Source organism: Hippopotamus amphibius, chromosome 9 (genome assembly GCF_030028045.1).
Source record: "Hippopotamus amphibius kiboko isolate mHipAmp2 chromosome 9, mHipAmp2.hap2, whole genome shotgun sequence".
In the NCBI taxonomy this organism is placed as follows: Eukaryota; Metazoa; Chordata; class Mammalia; order Artiodactyla; family Hippopotamidae; genus Hippopotamus; species Hippopotamus amphibius.
Window position 1 is genome coordinate 76,870,349 of NC_080194.1, and position 25,417 is coordinate 76,895,765.

Here is a 25,417-nt window from a genome sequence, read left to right on the forward strand (position 1 = left end):
GATACCAAATTAAATCTCAGAGACAGAGTTTTGGGTGAAGTAGAAAAGAATAGCTTTATTGCTTTGCCAGGCAAAGGGGGTCACAGTGGGATAACGCCCTCAAAACTGTGTGTCCTGACCTGGAGGGGGTAGTGAGGAGGTTTTATAGTCATGGTTCAAAGAGGGTGTGATCAGCCTGTGGACAGTCTTCTGATTGGCTGGTGGTGAGGTCAGTGGGAGTCAGCATCATCATCCTTCTGGTTCCAACTGGCCTGGGGTCTCTGTGCTAGTGGACAGCGGACAGTTAACTTCTCCCACCTGCTGGGGGTTTCAGTATCTGCAAAACAGCTGAAAGATATTGTTCTGTGTATCCCTTGAGGGGGCACCAGGACCCTGCCCCAAGACTGCACTGTGGTTCCTTGACTGCTCCTCCCTTGTCTCTGCATCCCCTTCTTCCCTGATTAGCATCTGTTTGAACCTGTCCTTTGGAACTCTGGGAAGGTCCTGGAGGCTGAATGAAGCCTATTTCCTATAATCAAGAAATGTGGGACACAGGAAGGCTTTTGTGCCCAGGAGCCCCACAGGGCTCTGCTTGGTATCAGAAATGCAGATTTTTGGTTCCAACCCATACCTAGTGAATTAATGACAGGCACAGGTAACTTGTGGGCATTTAAAAGTTTGAAAAGCCCTAGCACCCAGTAGGTATTCAGTAAATACTTACAAAATGAATAACTCAATTCCCAGCATTTCCAGTCTTAAACAAAAACACTCTGGAAAGCCCAGTGACCTTTCTGGCTCTATGTCTTTTCCCACCTTTGCTGCAAACATTCTTGAAAGTGTTGCCCACAGATGTTACATCAGCACATCACTCCATTCACTCCTTAGCCTCTTCCTTCACTCTGGCCCCCACCCCTTCCTTAAGCTGCAGGCCCTCTTGTCATAGGACTATTCTGTCCTGTCTGGGGGGGATGAAGTAGTCTCTTGGCTAGTCCTTCTGCCTCTTGTCCTGTTACATACAATTCATTCTCCAAAGGAAGTCCAGTATATTCTTGTAAAAAGTGTAATTTATGTCATGGCATGTTTCTACTTAAACCTGCTCAGCGATTTTCCATTACACCAAGTATAAAACACACATTTGTTATGGTGCATACATGCCTCTCCCAGCTTCATGGAATCCACCTATTTCCCCATCCGCCTTGCTTGGGCCACTCTGGCTTCCATTCTGTTCCTTACCTGAGTCCCAGGTCCTGCTCACCTGTCCTGTCCTCTCTCTGAAATGCTCTCTGTAGCCAACACCTGTGCCTGGTGATCGGTTCCAGCTTTTCACCTTAGATTAGCTGTCATGTTCTCAGAAGGCCTGTCTCCAGATGCGTCTCTGAGTAGGGCTCCCACGCCACCGCCTGTGATGAGTGTCCAGTGGTTCCTCAGCTCAGTTTGAGCAGATCCAGAAGTCCTGGAGGTTGGTTGATTGCACGTTATTCCCACAAATCTGGAAGTACCATGAGGGTAGAGGCAGTAACTCTCTGCTCAGCCTCTTATCTGTAGGGCCTAGTGGAGTATCTGGCACTTAGTAGGTGCTGAATAAACATTTGTTAAGTGAACAGGTGAATTTACACTTTCTATGGTCTCCATGAGTGTGATAGGGAATCTTTTTAGTGCTCCTGTATTCTATCACTCACCTAAGAGCATAAGAATCTTGATGTCAGGCATTGCCTCCTGTGATGGTTTGGGTTGCTCAGGCAACTAAGAACGTTATCTTCCCGACACAGTCGTGAACTCACAGTAACTTGAAGTCTGGGAAGAGGCCCGCCCAACAGCTCGCCACATTGAGCAGGGCTTTCTCGTGCCCACCGTCCCTTCACAGCTCTGCTCAGCCCCCGGGGTTGTATGTACCTTCCTTAGTGCGATAGGAATTCTCCCCCGTCTCCCCAACAGCTCTGCCCTCAGCCCCCCTTGTGGTTGTAAGCAATTTCTGCCTCTTTGTGGAGCCATCTCTCCATGCAGTCACTTCCTTCCTTTCCCTTCCTTTCCCCTCCATGGGCTTGCAGGGACGGGACAGGAAGTTCCCTTGCCACTGTCAGACACAGTGAGCACCATTCTGATGGGTTCATCCATCACAGGTCATGGTTTGAAACACAGCACATCATCATCCTGCAGCTGATTTACTGCTTCAAGTGACACCGTTTTCAGGATACCCCATAGCTCCTTGGTTTTGTTTCAAATACTTTATTTCCTCTGGGACACATGCCTTTGTGTACGTTACCTACTTTTCTCTGGGTAACATCCCTCCCCCACCTACATATGTACACACACGCACACACACACAAGACACATTCACCCTTCCTGTGTATTAACGTGACTCCACATCCCAGCTGCTGTGAGCAGCACACCATCCCCCAATTAGGAACAATCTGAGGATGCCATGTATATGGCAGCTTTCAAAGACAATCTCTTGCACTCCCGAAGACCCTCTCTAAGCAGCTCTGACCTTGCCCCACTCCTCTGCAAGGCTCTCATATATATTCTTCACCAGGACCCTATCTGCACATATTAGCTCTAGCAGAGTTACTGCTCTCTCCGAATTGTAATGTTTCCCCTTACATAACTCAGGGTTCTTTTTGATGTTCTAGACTTGGCTGTATTTGTAACTCAGGAAATAACTGAGTAGTTAAAGCTTCCCAGGAGAACATCTTTGTGCAATTTAGCATACCTTGGCAATTGGTCTAAAAAATTTTTTTTTCTTCCCTCCTCTCCTTGCCTTTAAAACATTCATTTATTATTGGGTCCTTGAATCCTCTAAAGCAAGATTGCCTCCTTCCCATTTTTTGAACTAGCATTATTAATATATTTTGATACATGTAAGGTTTTTAACTGAAATTCAGTAAACTCTCAATTTATTAAAAAAATACAATTGACAAAATAAGCAAAACAACACTAATGGGTATTTTTTTTCTATCATGGGTAAATTTAAAAATGAAATTCAAAGAAATGCATTTTGAAGTTTTAACATTCAACCACTTTATCTTTTTTTTTTTAGCATTTCTTAACTTGACAGCTTTCTGGAAGGTCATTTTTTAAGGCAGGGGAGAGTGGTGGGCAGAGACAAGGTGACCAGGGATTCTCAGTGGTAATACTACTTTTAAAATCTTAGGTACATAAAATCATAAAACGAGGTATAAATGCTTTAACCTGATACCCTTCTATGACTCAAAAATCTAAAATTATAGGCCATACACATATATAACCACTAAAATTAAAGTCTTGAACATCAATGGAGCCGATGATTTTATTAAAATTAATTTCCGAGTTGCAGGTGATATGGGGCTGAGGGATGTAAGGACGCCTCTTTGACTTCAGCCTGTGCCCCTTGATGACTAAGATCTCCTCCCCATGGGTTCACTGCAACTTCGGGGACCCGCATTGCTCTAACATCACACAGCTTTTCTCGGCAGGGACACCTTGCTGACACCGTGAGTCTCCCTTGTATGTTTCTCATTAGCCTCAGACAATGAAAGAAGTACTCACCGATGCCCTTGTGCTAACAGACACAAGTCTGAACACTGAAATCTAACTGTGGTCAGACCACATGCACAACATGCATACGTGATATTTGTCCAGAGTATTATAAAAATGGAAACAGTGAATTAAAAAATACAAGTAGAGGACCTGTGGACCTTGTGTGTGTGTGTGTGTGTGTGTGTGTGTGTGTGTGTGTGAATGACTCATAGACCGGGGGATAAGAGGGGGAGAGATAAATTGGGAGATTGGGGCTGACATATACACACTACTATGTATAAATAGATAACTAATAAGAACCTGCTGTACAGCACAGGGAACTCTACTCAATACTCTCTAATGGCCTATATGGGAAAAGAATCTAAAAAAAAAAAAAGGAATGGATATGTGTATATGTATAACCGATTTACTTTGCTGTACACCTGAAGCTAACACAACATTGTAAATCAACCATACTCCAATAAAAATTTTTAAAAAAGACTCAGAGAGAGATACACACATACATGCATCTCCAAGGACATCTACTTCACCTTATGTGGGTCCTCTTTTACCAGCTTTATTGAGATATAACTGACATATAACATCATGTATATTTAAGGTGTACAGAATGATGATTTGATGCATTTATTTATTGCAGGATGATTACCTTTGTAGAATAAGCTATCACCTCCATCCCATCACATAATTAGCGTTTCTTTTTTGTGGTGAAAACATTTAAGATCTACTCTCATAGCAACTTTTAAGGATATAATACAGTATCATTAGCTATAATCCTATGTGGGTTCTTTCTATGTCAGTTTGAAAAACATTATCTTACATCTTTTAATCATTATAAGTGCCGATCACCTACTCGCTGCCGGTGGGCTGTGGGAGGTACTGGTGATACAAAGTGAAGACCGCCAAGATGGTTCTTACCCAGGTGGTGTTTACAGCCTAACCAATAAATGCACATATAATTAAATCCAGTGTTGTAAATTCCGTGAAGACCATCACATTACAAAGAGGTTTTGAATGGTGTGTCTGTATTAGAGATTAAACTCTATTTGCCACTGTCTACTCTTCATGAAGGCAGAGGGGCATGCAACATAATTCTGGTATTATCCCAATAACTAGGCTGGAAATAAAACGGCGTTTTCTAGTTAGCTTTAGTTTCTCAAAATGCCAGTTGTCAGTTCTTTGAACACAGAATTTATAAAGTTATCCGAAAAGGAGAGACACCATTTGTTAGGCTGGTTTCCAAGACTTGCTCTCCAGCTATCCAGATTATCTAAATGTTCTGCAGCTATCTGTGTGTAAGTGAGATTTATTTTTAATCTGTGTATGTGACATTTATTTTTAATGTAGATCTTGATTTTCAGACACGCGTCGGGTTGCATTTCAGATTTAAGATGATAAAAATGTCAGCATCTAGCAAGCGGGCGCAGAGGGGCATTCCTGAGCGCTGTCTCTCTCAAGGATGCTCCCAGTCCCCATGGCCCTCTCCATTCCTTGCCCTGCTTTTATTTTCACCACTTATTCTCTGAAATTAACATACCTGTTTACTTAGGGGCTTTTGTGGTAGCATCAAGGGTGTAATCTTTGCCTCTTTCTGGCATTTCAGCTCCTACAACATCGCCTGGTAGACATTAGACACTCATTAAATACTGTTGTGTGAATTGTGGCACTTTTTAGTTTTGTATTTTCAGAGGCAAAATATGAAAATAAGAACAAATAACCACCACAAACAAAAACAAGAAAGCTGGCCAATTTCACTTTTTAGGAAGACTTTGTTAACTTGATTGAATTCCTGCCTGTCTTTTGTCTGGTTTCCTTAAGGCAGTGGCTCTCAAAGGGGAGTCCCCAGACCTGCCGCTCTGATGTCACCTGGGACTGGTTAGGAAGGCAAATCCTCAGCCCCCTTCAGCCCAATGAATGGAAGCTCTTGAGAGTTCGTCTGAGTGATCTGTGTTTTAAAAAGCTTTCTAGGCTATTTTGATGCACAGCAAAGTTTGAAAGCCACTGCTTTAAGGCATGGGTTTCCCCTAACTGTAACCCAACCCCGACACAAAAGCTAACCGGGCACCTTACTCCCATGCTACATATTTAGCGGAGCTGCCGTGATGCTTTGCAAGCAGAACCCCTTTCCTCCACTGTCTTTCAGGCACTCCTTTGCTCTTTCTGATTCTTATCTCCCCTCCTCTCCTCACGTGTAGCTAGAGGTGGTTTATGAAAGTGAAAAAGTCACTTCCAAATATTCTTCCTGTTCCCTGAAGCTGTTTTATCAATTATGAGAAAATTAAATAAGTACCATAAATTTGAGGGAAACCTTGGCTGGCCAAAGTACTTGGGTTCTCAAACCGCAAGCACTTGTTTTATTATTAGGTAGAAGGCCATAGCCCTGAAGTACAGGGACCCGCAGGCCAGGCTGCCCAGGTTCAAATCCCCTGCCTGATGGTGCCAGCCAAGGATGTTAGGAGTCCTGAACCTCTGTGTCTGTTCCTTATCATATAAAGTGGACAGTAATAGAGCATCTCTCAAAGGGTAGCTGTGGGATCAAGTGATTTAATATACAGCAAGTTCTTCAACTGTGCCGGACATAGAACACTCACTGTGCAATTGTAGACATTCCAGTAGAGGTGCCATGAGTTCTATCTTATCAAGGGCCAGTAGGTAGGGTTAGCTTGGGATGGAAGAATTTTAACTACCTGGAAAAGTTTCAAGAAATGGGAAAGCTGTCATTAATATTTCTCGACTTTCCTCTTGGATCCCCTTATTTAACATCAAAAACCCTCCTTCGTGGGTTTCTGGTTGAAAGAGAGTCCAAGACGTAGCCACAGGCAGCAGGGAAGGAGCTGGCTTTGGAAGAACGCTTAAGCATAATGGTAAGTCCTTTTCTGAGCTCTTCTTCTTGCTGTTCACAGGACAGTGAAAGGGCCCTCCTGTGATGGAAGAAAGCAAGAAGCGCTGAAATGACCCATTCTTCTGAAGCACAGAAGCATTAAGGGGCAGATAACTGTCCTCAACTGACAGCATCCTTCTGCCAAAGTTGCTTTGTCGTTCATTAGGTTCTAGGGCTGTGTAGAGTCAGCGGGCAGCTCTACTCCATTAGAGAGGTGGACTTACTTCTCTCTCTATGTCTTCCCTCCCCACTACTGAGGCCCCAGCTTGAGAGCAGGTGAATTGGACCTTGATCATCCACCCAGGGTACATCTACCCAGGGGGTACACAGGCTTCCTGAGGGCTGTGTGGCAGGGCACTGCGAGTGTGTGCTGCCCTGGAGGGTCGATTTGGACTGACCTGTCTCAGAGTCAGCCCCTACCAGACCCTGCGGCAATTTCAACTGGTGCCATTCACCCCCAACCTGCAGTTGTAGGTCTTACACAAGGAAATGTATCTAAAGAAGTACCTTTTCAGGACCTAAAATGTCCTGAAATGGATCTGCCTGAGAAAGTGCCTGTGTCTGAATTGGAGTCCTGGCTCTCCTTCTGACTGTTCCCACCTTCCTAATTGTCCAGGAGAGAATGTTCCTCTACTTTCATTGTTACCTGCACCACTATTATCAATCTGTCATCAAACAGAGCATCAGTTTTGAGGGCGAGTCTCACCAAAGTAAAGCAGAGAAGTCCTGAAGGAAATGGCACAGCTCTTCATCAATAATGAATTCATGGCAAAGCTGGTACCATCTCTATCTTGAAATTAGAATCCAGAGAGATAGAGATGTTTTCTGCCAGAGGGCAGTGTGATTGGGCACATTAGAATAAACAGTATTTCAGTTTCCCACACCTTTCTCAGCGTATTGGGTTAAACAAAGTGCTTCGAAGTGACAGAATAACACTTTTTTTTTTTTTTTTTTTTTTTTTTTTTGCGCATGGGCTTAGTTGCTCCACGGCATGTGGGATCTTCCTGGAGCAGGGATCGAACCCGTGTCCTCTGCATTGTCAGGCGAATTCTTAACCACTGCGCCACCTAGGAAGCCCATAACACATCTTTAATAGTCATTTGATAAGGCCTAGTAAAATGTTAGCAATATACTGTCCAGATATTGAGAATTTGAATGAATTTAATACTGGGTTACAAAGCCCTTTGCAAGTCAGGTATTTTCCAATTCATTGCTTTAAAAGAAATTGAAGGAGGAATTAATTGAATTGTCAGCTGTGAGATCATTAAAATAATTTTTGAAGCTGTATTACTACGTGGTTTTGGGCATGTATCTTGGAAGATGTTCAAAGAACTGAGTGACATTGCTATACAAAATTTTCATTTCCATATCCTTGCTTATGTGAACTTGGTTTCTTTCAAAGCAAAATAGGAATAGAATTGACCTTGAGCTCTCATTCTAATATAATGATATTTACCGATGGTATAATAAACAGAAAGCCCTCATCTATCCCATTAAGAGCTATATTTCCAGTAAAAGTTTACTTCTAATGTTTAATTATTACTTAACAACACGTACAATATATTTATGTTGTTTTATCAATATTATCCTTGTAATGATAACTCATTCTAAAAGAAAATGTTATTATTCAGAGCTTTACGGTCACAGAACATGAAAGAAATTTAAATTTCAATCTCTATATTTTATATATATTGTTGGAAATAAATATGATAGCTGATCAATAAAAGATTTTCAAGCATAAAATATTATATCAGGATAAAATCCTGCAGAGGATATATAATAGATACCAAGTTCAAGCTTAAAAAAGGAGCAATGCACATTTTATGACTGTTAAAAAAGAGCCTGTTCATGAATTTTGCAAGTAGACAATCATGAGTATCAAATCACTATGGTATTTAAATTCATGTAGAGATATATATAAAGGAACATTATGACATTTTAATTTTAAAATGTGAATAGTCTCCACAGACCAAAAATGTAGCCTTTGCAACTATTACTTAAACTTTAAAAATATTATGTCAACTTAAAAATGTGCAAAGGATTGCATAATTGACCAAAATAAATGCAAGCATATTGTCTGCACTGTCACCTGGGTGTGTGGTTCCAGGGTCTGGGAGATGACACCCTTCAGTCTGTCTGAATTTGCCATCTACTTCCAGGCTGGCCACACTGTACAGTCGGAATTTAACCTTTAGGAGTCATTCAAACAGGGATTGTATCTTCATGAAAATATAGCTGTTATTAAGAAAGTTGGCACTTTAATTCTTATCAGTGATTTGCAACTGAGTGTGAATGAATGCGTTTATCATATTTTTTCTGCTAGGAAATGCTTTTGAAAGTGGAGAGCAGAGAGGGCCCATTAGGGCTTTAGTCTTCATAAGGGAAATGGGCAGTTGCTGTAGAAGGAACAAAACTGCACAGAAAGTGAAGCTAGGGCCCCAAGGATGTGGAAGAGACAACGTGACCTCAGTTTTTTTAAATTAATTTATTCCTTATTGAAGTATAGTTGATTTACAGTGTTTTAGTTTCAGGTGTATAGCAAAATGATTCAGTTGTATACATACATATTCTTTTCAGATTCTTTTCCCTTATAGGTTATTATAAAATATTGAGTATAGTTCCCTGTTCTGTACAGTAGGTCCTTGTTGTTTATTTTATATATAATGGTACATATATGTTACATCCAAATTGCTAATTTATCCCCCACCTTTTCCCTTTGGTAACCAAAAGTTTGTTTTCTGTGAGTCTGTTTTTGATTTGTAAATAAGTTCATTTGTATCATTATTTTAGAGCCCACATATAAGTGATATCATATGATATTTGTCTTTGTCTGACTTACTTCACTTAGTATGATAATCTCTAGGTCCATCCATGTTGCTGCAAATGGCATTATTTCATTCTTTTTATGGCTGAGTAGTATTCCATTGTATATATGTACCACATCTTCTTTATCCATTCATCTGTTGACGGACATTTAGGTTGCTTCCATGTCCTGGCTATTGTAAATAGTGCTGCAATGAACATTGGGGTGCATGTATCTTTTCAAATTAGTGTTTACTCTGGATATATGCCCAGGAGTAGGATTGCTAGGTCATATGGTAACTCTATTTCTTGTTTTTTAAGGAACCTCCATACTGTTTTCCATAGTGGCTCTACCAATTTACATTCTCACCAACAGTGCAGGAGGGTTCCCATTTCTTCAAACCCTCTCCAGCACTTATTATTTGTAAACTTTTTGATGACTTCAGTTTTTCTTTATGCCAAATAGACATCCATTAAGGTGGGAGAGTCATTGCATGATACCTGAATACAGGGACCATTAGGTAAATGCAGTTGGGTCCCCAAAACTCTCCTCACTGATCTTAGACATATCTGGAAGCAATTACAAAATTAGATCTACAACTATAGGTATGCAGGGGTGCCTGTGGCCAAGTTAAAATAAAAGCTTTGTAAGAATATTAGAGTACTATTCTGTTTTAGGTAAAAACAAATCAACACAAGTTTTCCATATGTGAATATACGTTTGTAAGGAGTAAGATGAGGAAGATGTGACAGGCTGTCACTGAAATAGTGAATTCTGGGCAGGGACTTGGGTGGAGAGAGAGGTTAGCTCAGCCTTTAGGCCCCTTTGTATTGTATTTGTTTACCTGTTTAAACATGTTTATTTTACTTTTGTGGTTGAAAAATAGCAAATAAAGAACATTTAGAAGATAAAACATCTTTTCCTGCCATACTTTGAAAGCATCTAATGATCACTCTACCCCTGCCTTGAGGCTGAATGACAGGTGGGCATGTGCATAGCAGACCCCTGTGATTGGAAGCTAGTTTTATTTTTATTCCTCCTCCCCATCAGGGAGAGGGCCTTGCTAGACTGGGCGCTCACCCCTTTCAGTGGCAGCTGTCATTTTGGTGCTCCAGTATCCTCTGTTCCCTGGACCATTCAGGCTTTGTCAGGATGGTCACTTTGCCAAGGGAAACCTGTGTCTCCCCATGGCCAGTGTCTTTGGTGCTCCCACCTCCTGGCTCTGGTCCAGGTCAAGATGGGATCAGATCTGGTGGGGTGTGGCCACGTTTATTCCCTGTCTCCTCACCTGGAGGTGCTGGATTCACATTCCTGGTCCTCAGGAGGCACTGCTCATACCCTCTCTGCTGGGGCATCTGGGGAAATCAAGGGTAATTTCACCTTTTCATTTGCCAAGGTACTGAAACTCAGATTCTGACAAGAGCATTGAGTAGTGGGTAGACACACCTGGGGCCCTTTAACCGTGCCCATCATAGAAAAACCCCCATTTCTAAAGGATTTCCTGTTCTCAGTTTTCCACCCACACATTCTAAGTTCCTGGGACACATTTGCAAATTTCCTTCCTGGCCAGCAGGCATATTTATTTCTGCATTAAATCTGATAGCCTGCAGGTCATACGTGCCAACAAGCAAATTCCATTTGCTCGTAGCTTCCATCCGTAGCCTCTGACTGTTGGGAAGAACAGGTGGGAGTATGTGGGGGTAGAGCTTGGCTCCTTACCTTGGTGACAACCAGGTGACATCAACTACATTGTTCTGGGTGGGTGGGTAGGGAGGGGAGTGTGAGCAGGAGGAGGAACTCTGCTTGGCCACTTTCTTTTTCCCCTCTCCTGAAATCTTAAGAAGGTAGCTTAAGACTGCCTCAAAGACTGCCTTAAAGACCGTTGGCTTTTTGCAGTGAATGTCAAGACTCCATGTTATAAACTGTAGTTGGAGGGCTTTGGGCAGCTTAGGGGTACAGGAGGTGATGAACAGGAGGGAGGTCTAGAGGTAAATATGTCCAATTTTTGACTTAACAAGGTAAGCATTTGCTGTGCGGATTATCTGTGACCTACTTGAAATACTGATGCACTTTCTCTCCCCTCTGGCACTGGGCTGATTCTCCCACAAGGTGGTAAATGTGCTCAAGAAATATAAACTAATTTTCATATAAGCCTAAGGGAAAAAATAAGAAGGAAAGCAAATATACAGCAAAGATATTCACATAATATGTTCCTAAATCAAATAGAAATGATATCGTAGCATCGGTTCTTCGGGAAGATGTTGCCCTCTATTTAGTAAGTTTTATCAATAATTGATCGTTTCCTTTTAACACTGGGTTATGTTATTTCATTTACTTCTCCAATGACGACAGCCGCATTTGTAATAGAATCTCTCAACGCTTTCTCCCTCCCTCCCCCCTCCCCTCCCCCATGCTCCCTTAAAGGTGTACCATAGATGACCGGGTCACCCGGGTGGCCTGGCTGAACCGCAGCACCATCCTCTACGCTGGGAACGACAAGTGGTCCATAGACCCTCGTGTGATCATCCTGGTTAACACACCGACCCAGTACAGCATCATGATCCAGAACGTGGACGTGTATGACGAGGGTCCCTACACCTGCTCCGTGCAGACGGACAACCACCCCAAGACCTCCCGGGTGCACCTCATCGTGCAAGGTAGGTGGCCTGGCCAGGGGGCTGGCTCTCCCATCAGTGACGCAGGGCGCGCATGTCTCAGCCTGTGCTTCTGCTCCTGCAGGAACACACAAGAGGCCATTTCTTCTGTGGAATCCAGAGACTGAGTGCAAGTCCTGATTCCTTCCACCTGCTGGGGTCTGGACTAAGTGCTGAGTATCTTTACAGAGTTTCTCAATTTTATCTCTGGTCCTTCTGCTCTCATTAATAGGTTGTTTGGCATTTTTGAGCTGGTTGAGTTTTCTGGAGTCGGGAAAAGATATATTAGATCTAATACATATTAGAAATATATATTATATATTATATTATATTATGTATTAGCACTCTGAAGTTGGGGCAAGATATGTTAGGAAATAGATACAGTACTACTCTCTGCGCCATTTATTTTTCAGTCTTATTTCATGATAAAAGGTTAATAATACTGATGTGAAACCATGTGACATATGAGTGTTCCTGCGGAGCTGATGGGTGTGTGTGTTCCGGAAGGGGCTCTGAGCACTGTTCTGCATTGCTGCTGTGCCTGTGTACACCCTTTTAGCCCCACAATGGAGCTGAGGTCAAGAGGAGTACTAGTCAAAATGCTATCTCCAGGTCTATGTTGGAAATAAATCTGTATTATTAAAAGGGGGGATCCCTAACATCCTTTCCCATGCTCCCTTAAAAATCTGAATTACTATAAGCCAGGCAGAGTAGGTAAGAGTTTTTCATTTGAATCTTACTTTGTAGGAGAAAAATGGGGTTGAGGAAATGTCAGAATCTCAGATATCAACTATTAAATATTAAGAATTAAAAACTCATGCAGAGAGCAGTCATGAGAATTGGGGAACTGTCTTAAAACAAGCCAGCCATACAGATGACCTTATGTTGAGCTGCCCTACCAACACCCCCATCACTATGCGAAGCCATTCCTATCAGGTATAGATTCATGTAGCAATGAGGTGCTGAGCAGACTGGCTCCCATCCCCCACTGACACATCCTTCCTCCACCAGAGGGTGGACCTTTCTCAGTGTCTCCTATCCCCATGTCTCAGGGCCATGCAGACTCAGAATGAGTCCCTGTGTGTGCCTTAGTGTCCATAACTGGCTTTTATCAGACCCCATCTACAGTGGGTAATGGATATTTTCAGGTTATGATATGCAAACGGCATTCTTGCTTAACTAGTATGGATTCCCTAATCCCTGACTTTCTGAAAAATATAATTTTGCTCATTTCAGATGGTTTCATGGGGAGCTTGAGTAAGGTTAGAATCTTTTCATGCTTCAGTCATGTATACAAATCAAAGTGGCCATTCGTTTCTTTGGCTGGAGCAGCTCTTTGCTAGCAGGGCTTCTGGGGCTCTGGCTCTGCAGACCTTGGTGATGGCCCGAGCTGGGCCGGAGTTCTGTCTGCTGCCGCCCCTGCTCCCCATAGGCCCTGGCACTGCCATTGTACTTGAAGCTTTGCCTCAGTTCAGCCTCCAAGCCCTTCTCTCACCCGCACACCCCCAGACCCCCACATCTGCCTGCTACCCAAGGACACCTGTGCTCCGCTGTGTCTATTCTCCACCCGTGTCCCACCAGGGGTGTGGCTTGGGGATGATCACTGCTTGGGACCTACAAGGCGGCCTGCCATCTGGAGATAAAGACAAGTGTCACATCTGATGCTTCACCTCAGAGGCTGGTGGAGGCCCTCGCTGAGATCAGTCGTCTGAGATGAGCGGGCACGTCTGCAGAAAACAAGGGAGCACTAGATCTCACCACCCGCCTGCCACCTGGGCTTGGCTCCAGAGGAGCTGAAATTCTCCACATGGGAAGTGACTCCTCCGTGGCGCCTCCGTGGCCTTGACAGCAAAGTTATTTTCAAATTCAGGAAATTCGGCACTGAAATAAAAAGGAACTGTCGGGCACTGTACAGAAACAGACTTAAACAGAACAAGGCTATCACTTTTCAGGGAAGAAGACAGATTGTGTAAGCATGTCAAAGCCAACGCAGGCCATAAAGGGCTCATGGCACAGAGCTTCAGGGATAATATTCTTCCTAAGAATCTTGAAGCAATTCCTGGGGCTGGATGTTGAAGCCAGTGGGGTCTCGCTGTGGGCCTCAGAGCTTTGGGTCAGAAAGAGTCTGGGAAGAAGCAAGAAGCAGAGCAGTGAAGTCTTTCATTCCAGGGGTCACCTCCTCAAGTCTCCACACTTCCGACCAAGTGGCTTCTGTATCTCTGGACATCAGGGTGGCCTGTGAAATCCAATGCAAAGATCAGGAGGACAGAGGAGGAAGGGGAGCACCTCCTCTTGGAAATCTTAGCAGACTGGGCTTTACATTTGCTGAAAGGCAAAGGAAGGAGCTCAGGGAGCTTCCTGCTTTTGCATCTTGGTGAACAATGGCCTACTTGTTCTTCCTTGGGGGACCAGTTGAGTCCAGTGGGTGGAAGCAGAGACCCCGCGGCTCAGTTAGAAAGAAGCCCAGGAGTCTCCTCCTTCCCAGCAGTGATCAGCTTTTGTCCAGTCTATAGATTAATTTTTCAGACTTAGTGTTAGTTCAGGTTAGATAAAGATAATGAAAGTTTCCTAATCCTCTTAAAGAAGATTTATCTGACTGAGTAGAAAGCTTTCGGAATACAATAAGGCATGTATAAAACGGAGGCCTAATCTTGCCTCTAATTTCAAACTGCTGATGGGTATTGATTTTGCAATGAGAAAAACTGAAAAATTTCCGAGTGGCAACTTGTCCGTATATATACATATATCTATATGGTCTTTATTTATCTTCTGTCCATTTGAGAATGTTAGAATCTCATCACTTCTGCCAGACAAATGCCATTAGCTGAAGGGCGATCCCATGGGGTCTAGGCTTTGTTGCTTCTCCTGCGCCGTGAAAAACAGAGATGCTCTATCATTAGGCTCAAAACCTGCCCTTTGCTGTTTTATAAGGTGGTCTTTCCACATACCTGAAGGGATTAATTTCCAAGTCTTTCTCTTTGAGAAAAGAAGCTGCCTTCCTTAAAATAGCATCACTGGTCCCCAAAGCACATCATGGCCACCTAAGGGGTATTCTCAAGACACCATGTGGTGGTGTGTGATAGTGTGGCTGAGACTGTGTACCCAGGTGTTAAGGAAATCCAGAGCAAGGGGCTCAGGTTAGTCAGGGCAGGAAAACCAGTCCAGCAGCCCTGTGTGGATGGGGTGATGTGGAGAGGAGCTGGAGGCACAGGGATGGGCAAGAGGTCACACTGATCACTCAGAAGATATGAGGAGAGCGGGCTCTGGGTCTCCTTGGAGGAATGGAGGGGTTCCTTCAAGAAGTGTCATCCAAGGGAAGCTGAGAGGATTAATCCCAATGCCTGGAAAGGGGAAGAATTAAAAGGATATTGCCTCTCTTTTTGAGTTTGGGGAACTGTACATGTCCCCACTAGTAATCGTGGAGTTAGGCCCCTGAGCCACTAGGAAGGAAGATTATGCTTGTGAGCTTTAGGGATAAAGAAAACATAGACATTACTTGGGTGTTACAGAACTAAGAAACAGGTGTAACTCAGGACAGGAAGGGGTATGTTTGAGATTCATCATGAGTTTACTAGCGTGAGAGTAGGTGAGTTTTGTGCAATGAACTCTTCCTACTAGAGAACAGCAGGAACCCCAGCACACAGCACGCTGTCTGAGGCATCCTAGGCATTCAGCAAATGTCTGTAAAATGAACAAAGGACAGATGGATACAGCAAATGAAATGGCATAAGAAGGCCGTGATCATAAAGTCCCTTCAAGCGGATAGGGGTGGAGGATGAGTCAGGATGTCCAGACGACTTGGAGCGGACAGTAATTGGGAAGAGGTCCTTGGAGGGTTGAGGTCTTCAATGTGACAAGCCAAGAGATATGTTCTAACAGGGATCATATGAATTCCGTGCATTAACTTAGTACTTTACAGCACTGGTCACCATCTTTGCCTCATTTGACCCTCACAAGTTCTGGGAGACCTCAGGGCAGTGACTGTTATCTCCGTTTTGTAAAGTAGATCACTGCAGCTCACGGAGGTTAAGAGACCCGCCGGCCGGGGTCCCCTGTGAGTCAGCCGCGTAGCTGGGTCTGAACCCTGGCCATGTGACCCCACGATCCGTGCGTCTCCAGCGCACACCACCCCTCCACTGCCAACCATGTGTAAACTGATTTCTCTCATCTAGATCCATGGGGATTTGCCTGTTATCCTTTATTTTCCCCTCTTTTTTCTGCTACTGATGTTTCATTGTACTAGCAGAAATCGAGGACAAAGCTCAAGAAAGAAAATGAGCAGCGGGGAGCAGGGGTGCCAAAGCCACACTAGTTGGTGTAGAGAGGCTGAGGGAGAGGCAAAGAAGAAGATAATTAATTTACCAGTAGCTCATCCCTCCAGGGATACACGTTCTAAATGTTACCTTTTTACCCTGTGTAAGTACTGAAAATGCTGGCCCCTTTGAGAATCCAGAATCTGATTGCCATTCTGATTGTCATGAACTCTTCAGCATTCTGGAGCGTGTGGATGTCCTCGTGTCCCAGTAGTTGTCACTGTCAGGGAGCGACAGGCAGGAAGATCTGGTGCATCCATGCTCCTTGGATGCTGGTGTCTCTATCTGCTCTCTTGGCTAGTTCAAAAACCTATTTACTGCGAGACACGCCCTTTTATGGAGCAAACTCCTCTTGCGAAGCCCAATTTTAGGCAAAGGGCTAGAAAGGATGAATGATGGTAACAAGCCTATGCAATTTTTATGTCTGCAAAGACTTGGGGCTTTGAGCCTGGAGTCAGTTCAGGTGAGATTAGTCTGATTCTCTATCCAGTCCAGTCCTAGGTTCCGCTAAATGTCAGCCAACCCCTGCTCTGGGCACACTGCATATAAACTGATCTCTGCTGATCCTCACAACATCCCTGCAAAGTTCACACCGTGGTCACATCTTACAAATAAGGAAACTGAGGCTCAGAAAGAGTAAAACCTTACCCAAAGACGATGAGCTGCTAAATGCTTTAAATTCCCTTCACTAGGCTTGTCTCTGGGTAGAAGCTATCAAAACACCAAAGTCCTCTGCGTGCATGATCTCTTGTGATTATTCTTCACTGAAGCCCTGGGAGACAGAACAGAAAGTCACTACATTCCAAGTAAAGAACCTGAGATTCAGAAAGCTGACATGACTTGTCCACGTTATACTGGCTAGCGAGTGGCAAAGCATCCCTTAACACCAGGAGTTTTGTTTCTTTCTTTTAATTGAAGTATAGTTGTTTCATAGTATTGTGTTAGTTTCAGGTGTACAGCTAAGTGATTCAGTTATACATATATTTTTTTCCCTGATAGATTATTACAAAATATAGTTCCTGTGCTATACAATAGATCCTTGTTGGGTTCCAATTTTATATATAGTAGTGTGTATATGCTAACCTCAAACTCTTAATTTATCCCCCCCCCCTTTCCTCTTTGGTAACCATAAGTTTTTCTTTGTCTGTGGGTCTGTTTCTGTTATTTTATTTTATTTTATTTTATTTTTTGGGGGGTACACCAAGTTCAATCATCTGTTTTTATACACATATCCCCATATTCCCTCCCTTCCTTGACCCACCCCCTTGAGTCCCCCCCACCCTCCCTGCCCCAGTCCTCTAAGGCATCTTCCATCCTCGAGTTGGACTCCCTTTGTTATACAACAACTTCCCACTGACTATCTATTTTACAGTTGGTACTATATATATGTCTGTGCTACTCTCTCGCTTTGTCTCAGTTTCCCCGTCACCCCCCGCCCCCTCCCATACCTCGAGTTCTCCAGTCCATTCTCTGTATCTGCATCCTTGTTCTTGTCACTGAGTTCATCAGTACCATTTTTAGATTCTGTATATGTGAGTTAGCATACAATATTTGTCCTTCTCTTTCTGACTTACTTCACTCTGTATGACAGATTGTAGTTCTATCCACCTCATTACATATAGCTCCATCTCATCCCTTTTTATACCTGAGTAATATTCCATTGTGTATGTATGCCACATCTTCTTTATCCATTCATTTGTTGATGGGCATTTAGGTTGCTTCCATGTCCTGGCTATTGTAAATAGTGCTGCAATAAACATGATGGTACAAGTTTCTTTTGGGATTGTGGTTTTCTTTGGGTATATGCCCAGTAGTGGGATTACTGGATCATATGGTAGTTCTATTTGTAGTTTTTGAAGGAACCTCCAAATTGTTTTCCATAGTGGCTGTACCAACTTACAGTCCCACCAACAGTGCAGGAGAGTTCCCTTTTCTCCACACCCTCTCCAACATTTGTGGTTTCCAGATTTTGTGATGATGGCCATTCTGATTGGTGTGAGGTGATACCTCATTGTGGCTTTGACTTGCATTTCTCTGATGATGAGTGATGTTGAGCATCTTTTCATGTGTTTGTTGGCCATCTGTATATCTTCTTTGGAGAAATGTCTGTTTAGGTCTTCTGCCCATTTGTGGATTGGGTTATTTGATTTTTGGTATGAAGCTTCATGAGCTGCTTGTATATTTTGGAGATTAATCCTTTGTCTGTTGTTTCATAGGCAATTATTTTTTCCCATTCTGAGGGTTGCCTTTTAGTCTTGTTTATGGTTTCTTTCACTGTGCAAAAGCTTTTAAGTTTCATGAGGTCCCATTTGTTTATTCTTGATTTTATTTCCATGATTCTAGGAGGTGGGTCCAAAAGGATCTTGCTTTGATGGATGTCATATAGTGTTCTACCTATGTTTTCCTCTAGGAGTTTGATAGTGTCTGGCCTTACATGTAGGTCTTTAATCCATTTGGAGTTTATTTTTGTGTATGGTGTTAGGAAGTGTTCTAATTTCATTCTCTGACATGTTGCTGTCCAATTTTCCCAGCACCACTTATTGAAGAGGCTGTCTTTTTTCCATTGTATACTCGTGCCTCCTTTGTCAAAGAGAAGGTGCCCATATGTGTTTGGGCTTACTTCTGAGTTCTCTATTCTATTCCATTGATCTTCCTTTCTATTTTTGTGCCAGTACCATACTGTCTTGATCACTATGGCCTTGTAGTATAGTTTGAAGTCAGGAAGCCTGATTCCACCAACTCCATTTTTCCTTCTCAAGATTGCTTTGGCTATTCGGGGTCTTTTGCATTTCCATACAAATTGTAAGATTTCTTGCTCTAGTTCTGTGAAAAATGCCATTGGTAATTTGGTCAGGATTGCATTGAATCTGTAAATTGCCTTGGGTAGTACAGTCATTTTCATGATGTTGATTCTTCCAATCCAGGAACATGGTATGTCCCTCCATCTGTTTGTGTCGTCTTTGATTTCTTTCATCAATGTCTTAAAGTTTTCTGCATACAGGTCTTTTGCCTCCTTAGGCAGGTTTATTCCTAGGTATTTTATTCTTTTTGTTGCAATGGTGAATGGGAGAGTTTCCTTAATTTCTCTTTCTGCTCTTCTGTTGTTAGTGTATAGGAATGCAAGAGATTTCTGTGCATTAATTTTGTATCCTGCTACTTTACTAAACTCATCAATGAGTGCTAGCAGTTTTCTGGTAGAGTCTTTAGGGTTTTCTATATATAATATCATGTCATCTGCAAAGAGTGACAATTTTACTTCTTCTTTTCCAATTTGGATTCCTTTGATTTCTTTTTCTTCTCTGATTGCTGTGGCTAAAACTTCCAAAACTATGTTGAATAATAATGGTGAGAATTAAAGATGGCGGCGAAGTAGAGAGACGTGGAGTGCATCCCTCCCCACAGATGCATTGGGAATGCAAGGAAGGACGCAGCAATTCTCACAGAGAAACAGCTGAACACCAGCAGACGGCCTTGGACACCGGATGGGACTGCGGGGAGCCCGACATAGCCGGTAGGGAGGCATCTACGAGGGCTCAAAGAGGGTGAAGCGGCGGAGCTGTGGCAGACGGGAGGGAGTGAGAAACATTCGGAGGGTCCGCAGCGCAGCTCAGCGTTCCCGGACCAAGACATCGATCCGCGGCTGAACGGAGGGTCCAGGAGCGGGAGTGTGGGAGCAGGAGAGCTGGTTCAGTGTGGGAAACATTGTTGCCGGTAGGGTGACGGACCGAGAGGACAGGAGGGAGGAGGCCCGCGGAGAGGAGTGCCCGTTCCTGAGAGCTGCCCGGCCATGATGGCGGCTGGAGGCTACAGGCTCACTGGCGGCTGGGAGGAGCCACGTGCATAGCCTTTCTCTCTCTTTCCGTGCCTCTGCAACAGGCAGTGGAGAGACGCCCTGCGGGCCACCTAAGGCGCTCAGGGATAACAAGTACCCTCAGGCACTCGGGTGGGGCTAGATTAAAACCCCTTGCAAGGCCAGCAGCAGGGACGCTGCCGAGAGAGAGAAAAAAAAAAAAAAAAAGAAAAGAAAAAAAACCCCCGAGAGAGGCCCAACTCTAAGACTTTCTGTTTACGCCTGAGCCACCGGCGCCCTCTGCAACAGGCACCTCCAAGCCTGACTGAGACATCAGTGTGCCACTGCTTACTGCCTCCCAGGAGAAGGAGCCACTGTTGTACCCTCTCCCTCCCCACACACCAAGGCTTACAGACAAACAATAAAGGAACCTCTGCTGGTCACAGAATAACGCAAAAAAACCCAAGGACAAGCAACCCCAAAAGTTTGGACAACCATGAGGAAACAAAGAAACACCATGCAGGCAAAGGAGCAAGAAAAAAACCCACAAGACCAAATAAATGAGGAGGAAATAGGAAAAATGCCTGAAAAGGAATTTAGAGTAATGATAGTAAAAATGATACAAAATCTCGATAACAAAATAGAGAAAGTACAAGAAACAGTTCATAAGAACTCAGAAAAACAAACAGCAATGGATAACAAAATAACTGAAATTAAAAATACTCTAGATGCTATAACCAGCAGAATGACTGAGGCAGAAGAACGAATAAGTGAATTGGAAGATAAAATGGGGGAAATAACTGCCACAGAGCAGGAAAAAGAAAAAATAATAAAAAGATTAAAAGACAGTCTCAGAGACGTCACTGATAACATTAAGCGTACCAACATTCGAATTATAGGCATCCCAGAAGAAGAAGAAAACAAGAAAGGGTCTGAGAAAATATTTGAAGAGGTTCTAGTGGAAAACTTCCCCAACATGGGAAAGGAAATAATTCACCAAGTCCAAGAAGCACAGAGAGTCCCATACAGAATAAACCCAAGGAGAAATACACCGAGACACATATTAATCAAACTAACGACAATTAAACACAAAGAAAAAATATTAAAAGCAGCAAGAGAAAAGCAACAAACAACATATAAGGGAAAACCCATCAGGATAACAGCTGACCTTTCCACAGAAACTCTGCAGGCCAGAAGGGAATGGCAGGATATCCTGAAAGTCCTGAAAGAGAGAAACCTACAGCCAAGAATACTCTACCCAGCAAAACATTTCGAGAAGAGTTAACACCTATCCTTCTCAAACTCTTCCAAAATATTGCAGAAGGCGGAGCACTCCCAAACTCATTCTACGAGGCTACCATCACCCTGATACCAAAACCAGGCAAAGATGTCACAAAAAAAGAAAACTATAGACCAATATCACTGATGAATATAGATGCAAAAATCCTCAACAAAATACTAGCTAACAGACTGCAACAGCGCATTAAAAAAATCATACACCATGATCAAGTGGGGTTTATCCCTGGGATGCAAGGATTCTTCAATATACGCAAATCAATCAACGTGATACATCATATCAACAAATTGAAGGATAAAAACCATATGATCATTTCAATAGATGCAGAAAAAGCTTTTGACAAAGTTCAACATCCATTTATGATAAAAGCTCTCCAGAAAATGGGCATAGAAGGAAATTACCTCAACATAATAATAGCCATATATGCAAAACCAAAAGCCAACATTGTTCTCAATGGAGAAAAACTGGAAGAATTCCCCCTAAAAACAGGAACAAGACAAGGGTGTCCACTCTCACCACTGTTATTCAACATAGTTTTGGAAGTCTTAGCCACAGCAATCAGAGAAGAAAAAGAAATCAAAGGAATCCAAATTGGAAAAGAAGAAGTAAAATTGTCACTCTTTGCAGATGACATGATATTATATATAGAAAACCCTAAAGACTCTACCAGAAAACTGCTAGCACTCATTGATGAGTTTAGTAAAGTAGCAGGATACAAAATTAATGCACAGAAATCTCTTGCATTCCTATACACTAACAACGGAAGAGCAGAAAGAGAAATTAAGGAAACTCTCCCATTCACCATTGCAACCAAAAGAATAAAATACCTAGGAATAAACCTGCCTAAGGAGGCAAAAGATCTGTATGCAGAAAACTTTAAGACATTGATGAAAGAAATCAAAGACGACACAAACAGATGGAGGGACATACCATGTTCCTGGATTGGAAGAATCAACATCGTGAAAATGTCTGTACTACCCAAAGCAATTTACAGATTCAATGCAATCCCGATCAAATTACCAATGGCATTTTTCACAGAACTAGAGCAAGAAATCTTACGATTTGTATGGAAACGCAAAAGACCCCGAATAGCCAAAGCAATCTTGAGAAGGAAAAATGGAGTTGGTGGAATCAGGCTTCCTGACTTCAAACTATACTACAAGGCCATAGTGATCAAGACAGTATGGTACTGGCACAAAAATAGAAAGGAAGATCAATGGAATAGAATAGAGAACTCAGAAGTAAGCCCAAACACATATGGGCACCTTATCTTTGACAAAGGAGGCAAGAATATACAATGGAAAAAAGACAGCCTCTTCCATAAGTGGTGCTGGGAGAACTGGGCAGCAACATGCAAAAGAATGAAATTAGAACACTTCCTAACACCATACACAAAAGTAAACTCCAAATGGATTAAAGACCTACATGTAAGGCCAGACACTATCAAACTCCTAGAGGAAAACATAGGCAGAACACTATATGACATCCATCAAAGCGCCATCCTTTTTGACCCACCTCCTAGAATCATGGAAATAAAATCAAGAATAAATGAATGGGACCTCATGAAACTTAAAAGCTTTTGCACAGCAAAAGAAACCATAAACAAGACTAAAAGGCAACCCTCAGAGTGGGAAAAAATAATTGCCTATGAAACAACGGACAAAGGATTAACCTCCAAAATATACAAGCAGCTCATGCAGCTTAATACCAAAAAAGCAAATAACCCAATCCACAAATGGGCAGAAGACCTAAATAGACATTTCTCCAAAGAAGACATACAGATGGCCAACAAACACATGAAAAGATGCTCCACATCACTAATCATCAGAGAAATGCAAGTCAAAGCCACAATGAGGTATCACCTCACACCAGTCAGAATGGCCATCATCACAAAGTCTGGAAACAACAAATGTTGGAGAGGGTGTGGAGAAAAAGGAACTCTCCTGCACTGTTGGTGGAACTGTAAATTGGTACAGCCACTATGGAAAACAATTTGGAGGTTCCTTAAAAAACTACAAATAGAACTACCATATGATCCAGTAATCCCACTGCTGGGCATATACCCAAAGAAAACCATAATCCCAAAAGAAACTTGTACCATAATGTTTATTGCAGCACTCTTTACAATAGCCAGGACGTGGAAGCAACCTAAATGCCCATCAACAAATGAATGGATACAGAAGATGTGGCATATATATACAATGGAATATTACTCAGCTATAAAAAGGGATGAGATGGAGCTATATGTAATGAGGTGGATAGAACTACAATCTGTCATACATAGTGAAGTAAGTCAGAAAGAGAAGGACAAATATTGTATGCTAACTCACATATACGGAATCTAAAAATGGTACTGTTGGTCTCAGTGACCAGAACAAGGATGCAGATACAGAGAATGGACTGGAGAACTCGAGGTATGGGAGGGGGTCGGGGGTGAAGGGGAAACTGAGACGAAGCGAGAGAGTAACACAGACATATATAAACTACCAACTGTAAAATAGTCAGTGGGAAGTTGTTGTATAACAAAGGGAGTCCAACTCGAGGATGGAAGATGCCTTTGAGGACTGGGGCGGGGAGGGTGGGGGGGGCTTGGGGGAGGGCGTCAAGGAAGGGAGGGAAGATGGGGATATGTGTATAAAAACGGATGATTGAACCTGGTGTACCCCCCAAAAAAATAAATAAATAAATTAAAAAAAAAAATAAATAAATAATGGTGAGAGTGGACACCCTTGTCTTGTTCCTGTTCTTAGAGAGAATTCTTCCAGTTTTTCCCCATTGAGAACGATGTTGGCTTTTGGTTTTTCATATATGGCTTTTATTATGTTGAGGTAATTTCCTTCTATGCCCATTTTCTGGAGAGCTTTTATCATAAATGGATGTTGAACTTTGTCAAAAGCTTTTTCTGCATCTATTGAAATGATCATATGGTTTTTATCCTTCAAGTTGTTGATATGATGTATCACGTTGATTGATTTGCATATATTGAAGAATCCTTGCATCCCAGGGATAAACCCCACTTGATCATGGTGTATGATTTTTTTAATGTGCTGTTGGAGTCTTGTTTCTGTTTTGTATGTAGGTTCATTTGTATCATATTTTTAAGATTCCACATATAGGTGATATCATATGGTATTTGTCTTTCTGTGTCTGGCTTATTTCACTTAGTATGATAATCTCTGGGTCTGCCCATGTTACTGCAAATGGCATTATTTCATTCTTTTTTATGGCTTAGTAATATTCCAGCGTGCGTGTGTGTGTGTGTGTGTGTGTGTGTGTGTGTGTGTGTGTGTGTGTGTGTGTACTACATCTTCTTTATCTGTTGGTGGACATTTAGGGTGCTTCCATGTCTTGGCTATTGTGAATAGTGCTGCAGTGAAGGAGTTTTAATTCTAGACCTAGTACTGGGTTCACAGGACAGATTGCTAACTCATAGCTAAGTAAAAGGGCAAGGGAATGTTACTATTTGTGAAAAGATGTAGAGGTTCTGAGGTGCTGCTGAGAAGGGTGGCACACCTGCCCATGGCTCACACTTTTGCAAGGAGCTACCTCTTTCCAGCCCTTCCTTTGTTACTCACCTCTTTGTCTCTGTTATTTTTCCCCCTTTTCCCAAATATTCTTTAAATAGTCATTTAAATTAACATACATAATTGTGGGCCGAAAGAAAAGCGGGCAGTCAACCTGAAATAAATTTAATTTATTCGGCCTCTGTTTTAAATTATAATCACACTGGCTCTTCACAGAGGCAGGGTGGGAATGCGGAAAAGAACAAGATTGGTCGTCAGAAAGCTCCCTCCCCAGCCGAGCTCTGCTCCTCACACCCAGACCTGTGTCTCTGGGACATTGTTTTCCTGGCTTCTTACCTTGGCGTGAACAATACAACGGAATGTGATTGATTTCCTTCAGGTACACACATGCACACCTTAATCTTTTGTTTAAATTGGGGAGTACTTGTTTCACAATGTTGTGTTAGTTTCTACTGTACAGCGAGGTGGAGTTCCCTGTGCTGTACAGCGGGTTCTCATTCATTATCTGTTTTATACATACTAGTATATATAAGTCAATCCCAATCTCCCAACTCATCCCATCCGCCTTCCCCCCCTTGGTGTCCATATGTTTGTTTTCTATGTCTGCGTCTCCATTTCTGCCTTGCAAACCAGTAATCTGTACCGTTTTCTACATTGCACACC

The 25,417-nt window shown here is 42.7% G+C and overlaps 1 protein-coding gene across 7 annotated transcripts in view; it reads left to right on the top strand.

Annotated features, from left to right (window-relative positions):
- The window catches only part of OPCML (opioid binding protein/cell adhesion molecule like), a 1,059,893-nt gene that overhangs the window by 824,381 nt on the left and 210,095 nt on the right, over positions 1-25,417 (top strand). For all 7 annotated transcript variants that reach the window (XM_057695557.1, XM_057695560.1, XM_057695563.1 and 4 more), the window contains one exon: positions 11,601-11,833. In XM_057695557.1, the coding sequence (XP_057551540.1) occupies positions 11,601-11,833 (233 nt within the window). The remainder of the gene's footprint in view (positions 1-11,600; positions 11,834-25,417) is intronic.